We start from the raw sequence: 17,113 nt of genomic DNA, 5'->3' as shown, positions 1-17,113 counted from the left end.
CGATGGGGATGCGATTCGCATAGCGGGACGCGCCCGCTCGCGAATCGCATCCCAAGCCACTTACCCGTCCCGGTCCCCGGCTGTCATGTTCTGGCGCGCGCGCGCCAGCTCTCTAAGATTTAAAGGGCCAGTGCACCAGTGATTGGTGCCTGGCCCAATCAGTCTGATTAGCTTCCACCTGCTCCCTGTCCATATAACCTCACTTCCCCTGCACTTCCTTGCCGGATCTTGTTGCCTTGTGCCAGAGGAAGAGTTTAGTGTTGTCCAAAGCCTGTGTTCCAGATCTTCTGCTATTGCCATTGACTACGAACCTTGCCGCCTGCTCCGACCTTCTGCTACGTCTGACCTTGCCTATGTCTAGTCCTTCTGTCCCACGCCTTCTCAGCAGTCAGCAAGGTTGAGCCGTTGCCGGTGGATACGACCTGGTTGCTACCGCCGCAGCAAGACCATCCCGCTTTGCGGCGGGCTCTGGTGAATACCAGTAGCAACCCTAGAACCGGTCCACCGACACGGTCCACGCCAATCCCTCGCTGACACAGAGGATCCACATCCAGCCTGCCGAATCCTAACAATAGATCCGGACATGGATCCCGCTGAGGTGCCGCTGCCGAGTCTCGCTGACCTATCCACGGTGGTCGCCCAGCAATCGCAGCAAATTGCCCAACAAGGACAGCAGCTGTCACAGTTGACCGCCACGTTGCAGCAACTTCTGCCACTGCTACAGCAGCAACCATCTCCTCCGCCAGCTCCTGCACATCCTCCGCTCCTAGCCTCCGCTTGTCCCTGCCAGACAAATTTGATGGGGACTCTAAACTCTGCTGTGGTTTCCTGTCTCAATGTTCCCTACATATGGAGATGTTGTCAGACCAATTTCCTACAGAACGGTCTAAGGTGGCGTTCGTAGTGAGTCTTCTGTCTGGAAAGGCCTTGTCTTGGGCCACACCGCTCCGGGACCGCAATGATCCTGCCACAGCCACAGTCCAGTCCTTCTTCGCTGAAGTCCGTAGTGTCTTCGAGGAACCAGCCCGAGCTTGTTCTGCCGAGACTGCCCTGCTGAACCTGGTCCAGGGTAATTCTTCAGTAGGCGAGTACGCCATCCAATTTCGTACTCTCGCCTCCGAATTATCTTGGAATAACGAGGCCCTCCACAGCAGAGTGGTTGAGGGCTTGGCATCCGCTCCCTTCCGTATTATTAACTTCTGTATGTAGAAAGATGCCATATGGAAGGCTGTTGGATGGCCACTAAACAGCCTTGTTTTTCCTTTATATAATGGATATAGGTCCAAATGTGTTAATCTGTCAGGAAAAAATGGTTTTCCCACAGTAACCAATGAAAGCTTGTGTTTCATATGTAAACAAACTCTAGTAAAATGAATGCTGGGCTATGGCATGTGTTTGCAGTTGTTTCAGCTGCATTAAAAAGGACAAAAAGGAAACATTTACTACTTCAAACAAGTCTGTCTTTTCCCTCTCTAAATTTACATTATCACCTTATTCATGTGTATTAGACTTAGGTTAAATAGATATGCTTGGGAAATCTCCTGGAGTAAATGTTACATTTATCCATACAGCCCTTGTTACCTGACTTAGGCTACAGAAAGTGTCCTTTTATACTGTTAAGCTATGATATGAGATAATAGGATATAAAAATTGTTAAGAAAACAAAAAGGAAAAGCCAACTTACCCGTAGTCATCGATGAGATGTGATCCAATAACCACTACACTAAGTTCAAAGTAATCTGATTCTGCCTTGATTCCGAACATAATAGGGGCGAGCTTGGAGTAATCTGCTCTGTTGCAGGTTGCCACACATACTCGGAGTTTCCTTTGGTTTGTATTCTTCTCCATGTCAACTTTCCGTCTTGTTAGGTTTTCAAAGTAAAGCGCCTAAAAAAAAAAAAAAATACAGCACAAAGAGCTTTTAAAAATCTGTTTTATTTATCTTGTGGACAAGATATTAACCTATTGGTTTGTTTTTAAAGCTCTTCTACCAGGTTCACATCAGCGTTGAGCTTCGGTCAGGGGAGCTCTGTTTGCTGGGTCTGTTCAGATCATGGGAGTTGAGCGTAGAAAAATACTGCAGGGATTAATTTGTTCTCCGCTTGACTCCTGAAAAACCCCAACAGATCCCATTCAAAGTCAATGGGACCAAGGTCATTTGTTTGACACTGGAACGGACTCTAACGCAGATGTGAACTTAACCTTCACATTTAATCTAAGAAAAAAAAAAATGGGATTTGGAACCAAATGTAGCACCATAAGTTGTAAAAATGTAATCATCAGAAGTTATCCATAATTCACAATAGCAGCCATAAAATCATTCCTTGTGACCAGGCTTAGCTCAATGTCCTTGATGCATTTGGCAACCGGGTACAATGAATAGAAGCAGTCACTGGCAGAAAAATTACACAGAGGTTGATATATATATATATTCATATAATAATATTTGGCAATAAGCTGCTGGTATGTATTTTACTGACAACAGGGGGTGCAGAGCTCAAATGTGAAAGGAGTTAGTACAGAGCAGAAAAAAATTAAGTAGACATACAAAAAAATAATAAACTATGTAATAAAATGGGTTATGTATAGCTCTCTTTCTGTTAAAGAACAATTAAAATACAGTGTCTACTGTCACTGTCTTGCCTACAACAAATAAAAGGGAATACAAAACGAAAAAAAAAAAAAAAATTATAAAATGTCCAGCTTTTAATAGAACAGTGACTCATTGGTGTAAATCAGTATGAGCTGAGAATATGGTATTTGTACTTGAGAATCCACACCCAAGATTAAATGTTTATATAAGGCTTTGCCTTGGCACCATGACATTTATAATTTATATGTTGCTAAATATTTGACATTATAATGATGCAATCTGACCATGTCCCGTACAGCACAAAGTAAAATGAATGCAATGATGTGTGAGAAGGAGAGGGTCACCGTAACACAGACTTCTTACTCCCTTTCATAACAGTCTAGCACAGCCAGATGTAATTTTCCATGAGACGTAGACGTTCCGTCTTTCTCCAAGCCACTGTGATCTCAGATGGTTTTTCTAAAACACAGGCAGGGATGACAGTGGAGTGGGAATCGTTTTATTAGCAGTCATGTCCAAGAGGGCGTAACTGTGTCTAGATGTTTCTGGCAGCAGCCACATATATAGCAGGCAGTTAGTCTCATCTTATTCTATGATATGTGATCGCCAAATATTACGTTGGATTACAAAACAAGGATCAGGCGATCCCTTAAATATGAGCCATAGATTTATTTGTTTGGAATTTATGTGTGACAGTGGAAGTGGCTTGTACAGTGAGAAGATTCCTGTCCACATTCACCAGTAACCGAATACACCAAGAACTAAGACACGGGTGTGGTGTCAACTTAACGGGGTACTCCGCTGCTCAGCGTTTGGAACAAACTGTTCCAAACGCTGGAGCTTGTGACATCATAGCACCGCCCCCTCCCATAGACTTGCATTGAGGAGACGGGGTGTGTCGTCACAAGCTCCCAGCGCCAGCTCCAGCGTTCAGAACAGTATGTTCCAAACGCTGAGCAGCGGAGTACCCATTTAAACCTCAGAAATGTAATACAGCATTGTTGTGGACACAAGACAAGAGTGAGGAATGGCGAAATTATTCTGTATGTACTTTTCTGTACATTAATAGAAAACTGGAATTTGTTCACTTCATACATAGCATTCATTGAACCCCAACAAGGACGCTCATCAGAACATTCACTGACAGCGTGCAGAAGTAGTACTCTCTCACTAGTAAGCGTGAACCGATAGCACTAGGATTCCCTGATTACTTTGGTAGTTGTGTACATTCACTAGCAATAGTTTACTTTCAGGTCATCCACTTCTCTGTGACATACACATAAAAAAAGGTATTATTCATCTGTGTGTCAAGGACCAACAATTATGTTTAACAAAACTTTCTCGCTAAATATTTAATGTTTAACAACTATACAAATTGAGCATTCACTTCCACATGAAAGGTTTAGCTAACTGACCAAACAAGCAGAGCTACTGCTAAAGCAAACAACAAAGCTTAACAAAGACAAAGTTACATGGAGAATTGATTGATAATGTTTCACAACACAAAAAGTAGCAGGAAAAATAAAATGTTCCCACAATATTAGGTGAAATGGCTTTCTCTGAAATGTTTTTTCAAAGGGGTACTCCACTGGAAAACATTTTTTTTTCTAAATCAACTGGTGCCAGAAGGTTAAACAGATTTGTAAATTACTTCTATTAAAAAAAATCACAATCCTTTCAGTACTTATCAGATGCGGAATAGTACAGAGGAAGTTCTTTTCTTTTTGAATTTCCTTTCTGCTGACACTGTCCAGAGTAGGAGAAAATCCCCACAGAAAACCTATCCTGCTCTGGACAGTTCCTAAAATGGACAGAGGTGTCAGCAGAGAGCACTGTGGTCAGACAGAAAGGAAATTCAAAAAGAAAAGAACTTACTGTGGATCATACAGCAGCTGATAAGTACTGTAAGGATTAAGATTTTTTTAGCTGGGTTTTCATCCGAGATCTTGGGTCTTTCAGCAGGACAATGACCTCAAACATACGTAAAAAAGCCCCCAGAAATGGATGGCAACAAAGCGCTGGAAGTGGCCAGCAGTGAGTCCAGATCTAAATCCAATTGAACAAGTGTGGAGAGATCTTAAAATTGCTCTTGGGAAAATGCGCCCTTCCAATAAGAGAGACCTGGAGCAGTTTGCAAAGGAAGAGTGGTCCAACATTCCGGCTGAGAGGTGTAAGAAGCTTATTGATGGTTATAAGAAGCGACTGATTTCAGTTATTTTTTCCAAAGGGTGTGCAACCAAATATTAAGGGTGCCAATAATTTTGTCCAGCCCATTTTTGGAGTTTGGTGTGACATTATGTCCAATTTGCTCTTTTTCCTCCTTTTTTTGGTTTAGTTCCAGTTCACACAAAAGGAATAAACATGTGTATAGCAAAACATGTGTTACTGCAATCCTTCTCTGTGAGAAATACTTCATTTTCTTGAAAAATGTCAGGGGTGCCAACATAGTCTGGGGTTCTTGGGGAAGATTTAAAATAAAAGATTCTCCCCATTGTCCATAGCAACCATCACAAGTAAGTTTTTATTTTACAAGAGCAATACAACAAGTTCAAAATGTCCGCAGTGTAGATGGAACTTCAACACAATAACATCTACTTTGCTGGTACTGTAATACCCCTGCAGATTTTCAAATCTGCAGCAATCTGGTAAGGGTGCATTAATCTTATGGATCGACCGATAGATTTTTTTTTTTTAGGGCCGATAGCGATAATCTGTCACCTTTCAGGCCGATAGCCGATAACTTATACCGATATTCCGGTATAAGTTATCGGCTATTTCAACCCCCCCGGTGGGGCAGAAGCCGTTGCAGATCAATGATTTAAAGCGGGCGCTTAAATCAATGAAATGCAGCTGCTTTTGCCGTGCCAGAGACCGCCGCAGCCACCCGCTTCTCTCCCCCTGCCTGTCCCGAGTCTAACCACCACAGTTGTCCCATCGCCTCCCCCCATCCTCTGTCCACATACCACCGCCGCTGCCCCATTGCCTCCCCCAATCCTCTGCCCACATAACGCCGCTCCATCACCTCCCCCCCCATCCTCTGGCCACATACTGCCGCCGCTGCCCCATCGCCTCCCCCCATCCTCTGCCCACATACCGCTGCTGCCCCATTGCCTCCCCCCATCCTCTGCCCACATACCGCCGCTGCCCCATCGCCTCTCCCCATCCTCTGCCCACATACCGCCGCTGCCCCATCGCCTCCCCTCCATCCTCTGCCCACATGCCGCCGCTGCCCCATCGCCTCCCCTCCATCCTCTGCCCACATGCCGCCGCTGCCCCATCGCCTCCCCTCCATCCTCTGCCCACATACCGCCGCTGCCCCATCCTCTGCCCACATACCGCCACTGCCCCATCGCCTCCCCCCCATCCCCGATGTTGTAAATACCTGTTCCCGGGGGTCCGCGATCCTTCAGGCTTCATCGGAGTCCTGCGCTGACACTGTGCGTACTGACGGTGACGTCACTCGTCATTATGCAGCACAGCAACAGTGCAGGAGCCAGAAGGATCGCGGGCCCCCGGGAACAGGTAATTATAACACTGGGGATGGGGGGAGGCGATGGGGCAGCGGCGGCGATGGGCGGGGCATTATCGGCAAGGTAATTGCCGATACCGATAATGTCCAAAAGCACGATTATCGGCCAATAATATCGGCCAAACCGATAATCGGTCGATCCCCAATTAATCTTAAACGGATTATCTGGCTAAAAAGATGTATCCCCTATACACTGGATAATGATATATATCTGATAGCACGGGAATTATATTTTTCAAAATGAAGCCCAATCTCTCACCTCTGGACGTTGCTGCCCGTGGAGCACGCAACAAAACCAGCTCCCACCGTCCAAGACTGCCTACTTGTGCTGAACCATGATGAACCACTCACTCAGCCAATCAGCGGCTGAGAGGGGACCCATAGGTTCCCGTTGCCACATGTTCTGCGTTTGGCTTTGAGAGATGCAGCTCATCCTGGGTGGTCTGACTGCCCAAGCAACATTATGACTACCAACTAGTACCATGCACAAGTGCTTTTTTAATTAGCAGGACTAGATTTGAACGGTTGCTCTGGTAACCTGACTGGGTGAGCTGCTTCACTACACTAAATGTCTGGCATAAGTTCTAATAAGTCTGAAGGAAGGGTGTTCAGAAGGCCATGCCCCTTTATGCGGTGCCAGGGCACGCTATGTAACCTGGGCGGAGGTCATTCAACAGGAGCAAAGCTGTGAATTTTAGTCATTTTCTGATCATTTCTGCATACAAAGAAATAGTTTAAAGTCTGTTTAAAGACAGATGACAATATGATCTTTCCATACATATAACATAACAGAACGGAAAGACTTCTGTTAACTTGAGAAAGCGGGCAAACAATGACTTGTGAAAGAAAAACAGTTACCCCTCTGTGGAAATATACAGCTATCATCAGGCCTTTAGTAGTAGTTACATGTAGCAGTGTCAGATTACGTAGGGTGAAGGAAAATAAGAGGGATGTCAACGACTAAACAAACCTGCCAGGACAAAAGAATGTCACTCTCTGAAGAAAGGCTGCCTCACAATGCATCCATAAATAGGACCTTATTAGGAATCTAGTTCTAGACAATAATGTATAAACCAGCTGTATAGCAGTTAGTGTTCCTAGACTAGCGGTCCATAGAACCAAGGCATTGTTCAGAATCTAGAAGGGGGCTCAACAATAGTTATATTAAAAAGGAGTACTCCGTTGCTCAGCATTTGGAACAAACTGTTCCGAACGCTGGAGTGGGAGCTCGTGACGTCATAGCCCCCCCCCCCCCCCCCCCCCCTGACAGCACGCCCCACCCCCTCAATGCAAGTCTATGGGAGGGGGGGGTGACAGCCGTCATGCCTCCTCCCATAGACTTGCATTGAGGTGGCGGGGCATGACGTTATGAGGGGGATATGATGTCACAAGCTCCTGGCGCTGGCTCCATATAAAAGTGTAAAAAAAAAAGATTGATTAAGCCTGGATAACCTATTTATGAAGAAGGTTATCAAACACCCTTCCATAAAGCCTTAGGCCCTGTTCACACTACGGAATTGCCGCAGAATTTCCGGGCGGAATTCCGCGGGCGCAATTCCGTGGTGTGAACTTTAACATTAGTGTGAATGGGTCTCCGCGAGACCCGTTCACACTGCGGAATTTCAGCGGCGGACATTTCCGCCGCTGAAAGTGTTCCGCGCAAAGAAAGAACATGTTCATTCTTTGCGCGGATTCCGCGAGCGCTGCATAGCCGTCAATGGTGACGGCTCAGTGCCCCGCGGCCCTAGCGCCGAAGCAACTTCGGTGGCGGGCGCCAGGCGGAATCTCCGCTAGCGGAATACAGCCGCGAGAATTCTGTAGTGTGAACGGGGCCTAAAGAGGTCTGCCTGGTTGTCCATGCTATTTAGAAACTGCACTGCAGTCAGTATTACAGTAAGCCCCCGACGTATGATCAAATGGACATACGATGGCCTCTCAGAGGCCATCGCATGTCGAAGCCAGCATCGACATACGATGCTTTTATATGTCGGGGCCATCGCATTAACTGCTAACCGACAGCGCAAAATGCTTAAGCTGTTGTCGGATAGCAGTTTAAGCATCCCGGACAGGTTCACTTACCTATCCCCGCTACTCCGGGTCCACTTCGTGATCCTCCGGCGTATTCTGCATCTTCTCCGGGGTCCGGGCCTCGCTTTCCGTCGTCGTTATTACATCGCTGCACACGCCGTCCCGGGGCTCAACGTAATAACGTCACCAGAAAGCGAGGCCCGGACACTGGAGAAGATGCGGAAAAAGCCGAAGGATCCCGAAGAAGACGCCGGAGCAGTGGGACAGCATGAGGACGCGGTCCGGAGCGGCTGGGACAGGTGAGTATAACTTCCTATACTTTACATTGCACGAATCCCTCAACATACGATGGATTCGATAAACGATGGGTCGTTTGGAACGAATTACCATCGTATGTTGAGGGACCACTGTATTGTACATTCAAAAGGGGTGTTCTAGATATTCCTGTAACTGTTCCGTTTGTCCAGAGTGGGTAGTTAGTGAAAAGCACATGGATGTCTGCAAGCCCCATTCAGATGTACAGAAAAGCTTCAAAAATAAGTGCAAATTCACCTTAATGCAAGGGCTACTTTGCAACATTAAAGTCCCAACTTATCACATTGAACATTGTCGTGTTGTTACAACTTAGCACGAGCATGACACAATCATCAGCAGGACGATAACAGGTGAAGATCAAGATCTTTATGTGCAATCCTAATGCCCCTAGGCCAACGTCGCACACACACAGATGAATACAATGGGGGAGATTTATCAAAACATGTCCAGAGGAAAAGTTATCCAGTTTCCCATAGCAACCAATCAGATTGCTTCTTTCATTTTTAACAAGGCCTCTGCAAAGTGAAAGAAGCGATCTGATTGGTTGCTATGGGCAACTCAGCAACTTTTCCTCAAGACAGGTTTTGATAAATCTCCCCCAATGTCAATATAGGTCTATCACAAAGGTCAGCTGATATGTGTTCTAGCATACATGGCAACAATCCAATGTGCTTTCAATTAGGGATCGACCGATATCGTTTTTTTTAGGGCCGATACCGATAATCGGTGCAGGTTAGGGCAGATAGCCGATAACTTATACCGATATTCCGGTATAAGTTATCGGCTATTTAACCCCCTGCGACACCGCTGCAGATCATTGATTTAAAGCGGGCGCTTTAAATCAATGATCTGCAGTGGCTTTTGCGGGGCCATAGGCCGCCGCCACCACACGTTTCTCTCCCCTACCTGCCAGGGTGGTCCGGGCCATCCATCCATCGTTCATGTAGTGTCCGGGGGCGTTCCGGGTGGAGGGTGGTCCGGTCCGGGCTGTCCTTCTCCGGCGGTCATCTTCTCCACTCCGGGCAGGCTCCGGCCTAGTACGCTGCATAGACGCCGCTGCGCAGTGACGCCAGTGCGCAGCGACGCACCTGACGTCACGGCGTAGCGGCGTCTATGCAGCGTACTAGGCCGGAGCCTGTCTGGAGTGGAGAAGAAGACCGTGGGAGAAGGACAGCCCGGACCGGACCACCCTCCACCCGAACGCCCCCGGACACTACATGAAGGAAGGATGGCCTGGACCACCCCCATTACGGGTAAGTTTAATTTTTTTATTGACTCAAAGGGTGGGGGAGGGGCCCGACCGGTATAGCGGTATGGGAAAAAATCCATACCGGTATACCGCCTAGCATCACGGTGGGGGGTGCGACGCGGTGCGGTGGGTCGGGGGTGCGGTGCGGCGGGTCGAGGGGGTGGCGGTCGCGGTGCGGGCGGTGCATTATCGGCTTATCGGCAAGATAATTGCCGATACCGATAATGCCCAAAATCGTGATTATCGGCCGATAATATCGGCCATACCGATAATCGGTCGATCCCTACTTTCAATAAGTCAAAAGGTACGGCCTCTTGCAGAAGGTTTGACTGTTTTTCACCAGTTCCGTACCTTTGTGTTGAGGCTCTAATCATTATAATCTGTCTAGGATATATACCAGATACAGTTTAGATACAATGAAGTATAAGGTAAAATCTGATAAAGCCGCAATAGGCAAAAAAAAAAAGCCACAACAAACTATAGTAATGCATTACAATCTTCATAGAAAACACCTGGCTGTGATACACATTGTTTGATGATCTGTGTAAAGATGCAAGGTCCTCAGATCTGCAGACATGGACAGTAGAAGCTTCACTATGGCCCTTCCAATAATTTTCAGTCTGGAAACTAAACCCGATATGGTCCAAAAATTATCCTACCGGAGTCACTGACTTACTTTCTCCGACTCATTCAAATGAATGGGGTGCGATTTGGCAGGGATACGGCAGAGGACAGTTTTTAAATTCTTCCCTAGAATCCGCCTGCCATATCAGCAAAACGTGGTGTGAATATAGCCTTACTAAACGGCTTATGGTTCGGCCATTACATCACATGACCACTAATCTGACTTTTGAATCCCACAGTCTAGTGTGGACCAGAAGTCACTTTCACTATTCAATTCTATGGGACAGGGCTGTGGAGTCGGACGAAATTTTGGGTACCTGGAGTCGGCAAACAATGCACCGACTCCGACTCCTACTAAATTTAGATTGGAATAAAAAAAAAAAAAAAAGCAAGTTTAAATGTCCCAATTCACAAAAAGTTATAATTAATGACTTCTCTACTTTAAGAATAAAGACCAATGCATGCAGTGCCTCACGTAACCGCAAAACGAACACGTTAAGTGACCGTGAAGAAGCATGCTTTTCATGTGCTTTACTATAGGGCACACAACGCACAATTAGGAGCGGCAATACTTATACTTTCCATAGTGTTGTGTTCTGCTGTTACAGGGAACCCATGGGTAACCTAGCCTCTCACTGATAAGGGGTTAAGGAAATATGTTTTTTGAAGGACTAGAGACACTTGTATAAGTGAAGGGAATGGAGGGTCAATAGTTCAAGACTGAAGCTGTAAACCATTGGAAAAACTGCTGCCATTCAGCTAAGGCTATAAAAACTTGTAAACTTGATTGTTAGCTTAAAGGGGTACTCCACACCTAGACATCTTATCCCCTATCCAAAGGATAGGGGATAAGATGTCAGATCGCCGGGGTCCCGCTGCTGGGGACCCCCGGGATTGCCGCTGCGGCAACGAGTTTGCTCTGTGCGTAATGACGGGCGATACAGGGGTTGGAGCATCGTTACTTCATGGCTCTGCCCCTCGTGATGTCACGGCCAGCCCCCTCAATACAAGTCTATGGGAGGGGGCGTGGCGGTCTTCACGTCCCCTGCCATAGACTTGCATTAAGGGGGCGGGCCATGATGTCATGAGGGGCGGAGCTATGACATTACGCTGCTCCGTCCACTGTATCGCTCTGTATCCGTACCCCGAACTCGCTCTGTGTAGTAATGAAAGTGCAGTGCCGCAGCGGCGATCCTGGGGGTCGCCAGCAGCGGGACCCCGGGGATAAGATGTCTAGGGGCGGAGTACCCCTTTAAACTTTAAACATGACTATGGGATTCTACTAGGGAAATCATGTTTTATAATAAATGCCCCTTCCTTGATCCTCCCACTGCCCTATCTTCAGCAGCAGATCAGCACACAAACTGTTCAATACAGTAGACTGTTGGCTTCCCAGCCAGTAGTCCTATGGTAATGACAGGTATGTTACCTTTCTTTCCTTCAAGGAATGTATAAAATACATTCGCATATTAATACAGAGGAGTCGGAGTTGGAAGTACAATAAACTCCGGAGTTGGAACATTTATCTACCGACTCCACAGCCCTGCTATGGGATTGATATTAATCTAGACAGGAGGTCACACAATGTAACAGCCAGACTGAAATGAAAGCCTTCATGACCCAGTGAATTTTGACTTACATTTTTTTTTTTCTCCTCACCTTCCAGGAAAATAACCTTTTTATTTTTCCACAAAGTTGTATCAGGGCTTATTTTTTTGTGGCACGTTGTATCTTATTAGTGTACTTTATGATATAGTGTATTCTAGAGCCAGAAAAAAATTATATGCAAGTTAAAATTCAAAAAAATATGGAATTGCGCAAATTTGTGGGTCAATAATTTTTTGGGAGTTCACAATATGGTAAAACTGACAAGAAAACTTTATTCTATGGGTCAGAATGATTCCAATGATACTAAACTTTCAAGCAATAAGGCACGGAATGCATTGTTTTCTATGAGACGGCGCATTCATTTCCAAGCAGTCCTAGCGTCAGCATGTTATGCCACGCTCCGCATTCAGGGGAATGTCTGCGCGGTCCTACAGGGTCAGGAATGTAATCATTTAATAGTTCGGACAATTATGCAAGTGGGGATACCAAATATGTTTATTAATTTTTTTTAGAGTGTTTAATTTGAAGAATGGAAAGGGGGGGGTATTTATAATTTTACATTAGAGGAGGGGTTATACTTAAAAAAAAAAAATGTTTTGGTTACCCTAGGGGCCTAACATAAGCCATTAGTAGATGGCTTATATAGATCAATGTAATGTTATTGATCTATGCGGTCGGCAAGACTAAGGCAGCCTTCAGCAATCATCGATACATGGAAGCCAGGAAAGCAGAGGTGAGACCTTGAGTTTCTACAACAACCCATTGGCACCAGGCGATTTCATTGTGGAGATGCTCATGGGTCCCCCTGAACTCAGGGATAACACGTAAATATCATAGATAACGGGGGGGGGGGGGGGGGGGGTTGGGCGGAGGACATGAAGATTGTGAATATGGAAGATTCAGGAGTGACCCAGTAAGCATGCTTCGTAGACACTGGTTGTGTTCAGCACCATAGACTTATAGGCAAATTAGCACATGCTACTGTAAAACACTATGCCTGTCCTAAGACGTGTCTCTCTGCTACCCTGTACTACACTGCCATCATGGCCTAGCATAAACAACAAGGCACTCAAGAGGCTACATGTTCTACAGCATGCCCTGGTATACAAACACTATAGAAGTACCACTGTTACTCTTAGCTGGTAGGGTCACACATTGCTTATACACAACATATTTCACGCTGCACCAAAATCTGCTACACAGCGGAAAATACGCTGTGTAATATCCTATGAGCAAACACACAGTGCTTCCGCGTGGCAGCGATGTTTGGAGGCAGGTCCTGTGCACCAATGTGACTGATGCATGGGCCTGCCTCCCAACCTCACTGCACACACAGGGCTGCTGTAGGGAAGCCCTGTGTGTTTGCTCATAGGAGAATATGCAGAGTATTTTGTGCTGTACAGCGGATTTTGTGCTGAGTGAAATACGCTGCGTACACATTATGTGTGACCCTCCCATTACCTTGTCAAGACTCTTTAGCCTCTTAGTGACCGCCCATATGTACCTTTATGGCTGTCACTATGGGGCCTATGAGTCTAGTGACAGCCAGGCCCCCATGCTATCTGCCAGGAGCAGAGAAATCCTCGTCTTGGCAGTTTAACCCATTACATGCCGTGGTCAAATCAGGACACTGGCATGTAACAAAATTGTGGGGTCTGTACCCTATCAGTTGGTGCTGATGGGTGTCTTCTGAAGGACACCAGGCCTGCCATAACACAATTGTATACAATGTCTGTCAGTAGTAGTGCTGTGTATTACATCAGTGATCCCCTAAGGCAGGGGTCGGCAACTCACGGCTCTTTTACTCCTTTGCCGCGGCTCCTCGAGTCTGTCCCGGTCACCCTCATTCCGGGACAATGCAGTGCCCTGGAATGATCTGAGCCCATGAGCCGCCGTCACGGCGTCGTCGGTTTACTTCCCTGCCCTGGTGCCATCGGAGCGGAGTCTCTTCTTCCGGGGCCGCGCGGATCCTCACTGTCATGTGACAATGTAACGTCACATGACAGTGACGTCGCCGGTCTGCGCCTCAGTCGAGGAGCGCCGCCGGGAGAGGAAGACGCCACGCGAGGAGCTGGTGAGTATGTAAAGCACATTACTCACTTGACAGCGGGGCGTTAACCCCTCACCCCGCGGCAGCGTTAATGCTGCCGCGGGGTGAGGAGTTAACGCTACCGCTGCCATGGGGTGAGGGGTAACTTAACCCCTCACCCCATGGCAGCGGCAGAGTTATCGCTGCCGCGGGGTGAGAGGTTAACGCTGCCATGGGGTGAGGGGTTAAAGGAGTACTCTGAATCAAAACTTTTACCCACCATTAGCAAGCTTTACCCGAGATATATAACTTAGTAAATTACCTCAGTAGCGTTACCTGCAGCCATCCATGTTTTATAGCAATTCCGGAAGTGCAGCCTGTCTTTACCAATTATGACACTCGTTCCACGCTCTCCGGCCACCCGCGGCCATCTTTTGAACGAATCGTCATCATGGTGTTGTTCCTCCCCGAGTTATGCCAGCCCCCACTAGTGCCGCTCGTTCACTCCCACCTCTGAATATTCATAAACCCCCTGGATTACTCAGCAGCTATTCGCTTTGCTGAGTAAACTCCTCTCCCTCTATCCTCCTATCAGCATGCGTGAGGCATCAGCATACCGGACATGTGATTCCTCCCGTCCAATAATATAACTTAGAGTTACGCTGCAGTAACTAAGTTATATTCACATAGCTAGTTACGCTAGCAATCGGAGTAAAGGGAGATTGAAGCGCGCATGCATAATTTGTGAGGGAGGGGTTGGGAGCGGAAGAAGAGGAGTAAGCATGCTGGGAAAACGTCATTCATGACGTCACGCCATGCTTACAGTACCCGGAAGTATGCTAAAATACCGGGGATGATTGCAGGAGAACGGCTGGACCGATTTTGGCGAGCAGGACCTCTAATGAAAGGTAATAAAGTACACTTCGCTATGGTGCCATATTTTTTTTAGATCAGAGTACTCCTTTAAGTTACCCCTCACCCCATGGCAGCGGTAGCATTTACCCCCCTCTCCCCAGCCCACCCCAGGCCTGGGGCCCAAAAAAATGCCCACCCCAGGCCTGGGCCCAAAAAAAGCCCACCCCAGGCCTGGGTCCAAAAAAAGCCCACCCCAGCAAAAATATATCTTACATTGTTAAGTGAAAGTCCTTTTTTACTTCAGATTGACAGCTGACTGCATGATCCTGTATACATAGCATTAAGGTACGAAACAATATATGCAGTGTTATATTTGTTTTAAATGTCGCAATGGTTTTGCGGCTCCCAGGTTTTTTTTCCCTTCGGAAACAGGTCCAAGTGGCTCTTTTTGTCTTAAAGGTTGCAGACCCCTGCCCTAAGGGAATTAGTTAAAACAAAATAAAATAAAAAAGTCTATTTGAATAAAAATAACCCACCCCCAACATAACACATAAATTCCCATTAAAAAAAATCTAATCTTTAATAAAATATTTAAATAACCTAGAGTTGTCTTTCTGCACAATAAAAAAAAATAAGAATAATAATTCCCTAGCCAGCTGTGTAAAAAAAATTAAAAAGACCCAGAGTATAAAAATATAGTGGTATTTTCCCCACATGGTGAATAACAAATTTAAGATGCAAAAAAATAAAAATAAAGCAAATATTTATAAAAATAAAAAAATTAAAAGTTATATGTTGCCAAATAAAAAAATAATTATAGCTCTTAATATGCAACACTTAAAAAGAAAGGAAAAAAGTGTGTGGGCATTAGGCCCAAAGTGGCTTGGTCACTAAGGGGTTATACAGCCAGACATAACAAGTGACCCCTTAAATACAGTTCTCCAGAGCACAGCTATAAAGACCACGTACAAATGTGCGTAGCATATGTTGGAGAAGGGATACAGAATGAGAGGATGTTTGAACGTACGTAAGAAAAACCATACAATATACGAGCAGGCGACCCCCCTCCCCAGGTGGTTCCGGCTCATGTACACATGATAGCTCCCTGCCAGGTCTCTTCATTGTTATTTACCTGGGGGTGTGCAGTGACCGGTCAGTAGACACCGCAAAGATAACGCGCGGTCTCGAAACAAACTGCGGCAGAGCAAGCAGGAGCGAGATTCTGCGGGGATGCAGGGCGGGGCTCGCGGGGAAGTGGGCGGAGCACAAGCCCACAATCCTTGCTTGATTCCTGCTACGCAAACTCGTCACAGACAGTCATTAGCTGCCCCAGGCTTGAGAGGTACGCGCCGGGGTGGGCGTGGTTACTGCGTATCAGAAATGCGCGTGACGCGCGCTCCCGTGCCCCCAGCTGATCTGTGTGCGCGCTTCACTTCCACTGATGTACTACAACGAGCTCCACGACTCAACACACGTGACACCACATTCCAGCCATCCACTCTCCTTTACCCTATATTTAAAGGGGATTTCCTCCAAGGTGGGGGTAAGCACAGACCCTGGTAGTATTCTTTTTCCAGATTGCTTCTGGTAAAAAGAGCAGATATTCTGTGAATGTGTTCTGAGGTGGTGCAAGTATTAGATCAGCGTTTCCCAACCAGTGTGCCTCCAGCTGTTGAAAAAGTACATCTCCCAGCATGCCCAGACATCTCATTTATTTACAGCCATATTTTCAGACAATTACAGACATAAAAAAGGCTTCATTTTTTTGTTTTGTCTTTTTTTATCTGTAATTAGTTGAAAATACGCCCGTAAACAACTTACAATCATTTATTTTCTGTGTGTGAACATACCCTTAGGCTAAATTTCCACTAGATTTTTTCTGGCAGTTTTTGAGCCAAAGCCAGAAGTGTATTAAAAAGGAATAGGACATATAAAGGAAGGACTTACACTTCTCCTCCCTTGTGGATCCACTTCTGACTGTGGCTCAAAAATTGCAGTGGCAGATATCCAAAAACTGCCAGAAAAAAAACAAGTGGAAACTTAGCCTTAGGCTAGGTTCAGACTACGGAATGGGTTTCCGTTCACAAATTCGCACTTTGTAATTTGTGAAGCGGAAAATCCGCTTAGAAATTTATGCCTGAAGAAAGGCGTCGCTCTTTCTTCAGGCGGAAATCAGCGCGGAACACATTGCAGTCTATTGGAGACTGCAGTGTCCGCGCGGTCCTAGCACCGACTGATTCAGTCAGCGCTGGCCGCACTCGGAATCTCCGGGGGGAAATTTTC

General features: G+C 46.3%; 1 protein-coding gene across 4 annotated transcripts in view; it reads right to left on the bottom strand.

The window, feature by feature from the left end:
* The window catches only part of GNE (glucosamine (UDP-N-acetyl)-2-epimerase/N-acetylmannosamine kinase), a 52,906-nt gene that overhangs the window by 14,085 nt on the left and 21,708 nt on the right, over positions 1-17,113 (bottom strand). The window contains exons 1-2 of one of the 4 annotated variants that reach the window (XM_056518273.1): positions 15,963-16,182; positions 1,685-1,887 (exon numbers count right to left, since the gene is read on the bottom strand). The exons of 1 other annotated variant lie outside the window; for it this stretch is intronic. In XM_056518273.1, the coding sequence (XP_056374248.1) occupies positions 1,685-1,848 (164 nt within the window). In that variant the 5' untranslated portion in view covers positions 1,849-1,887; positions 15,963-16,182. Of the gene's footprint in view, positions 1-1,684; positions 1,888-15,962; positions 16,184-17,113 lie in introns of those variants that run through there. 2 more of the 4 variants (XM_056518271.1, XM_056518274.1) reach the window with 2 other exon arrangements.

The sequence above is a fragment of the Hyla sarda genome, chromosome 1 (assembly GCF_029499605.1).
Source record: "Hyla sarda isolate aHylSar1 chromosome 1, aHylSar1.hap1, whole genome shotgun sequence".
Classification (NCBI taxonomy): Eukaryota; Metazoa; Chordata; class Amphibia; order Anura; family Hylidae; genus Hyla; species Hyla sarda.
This window is presented reverse-complemented; position numbering and strand designations above follow the sequence as displayed.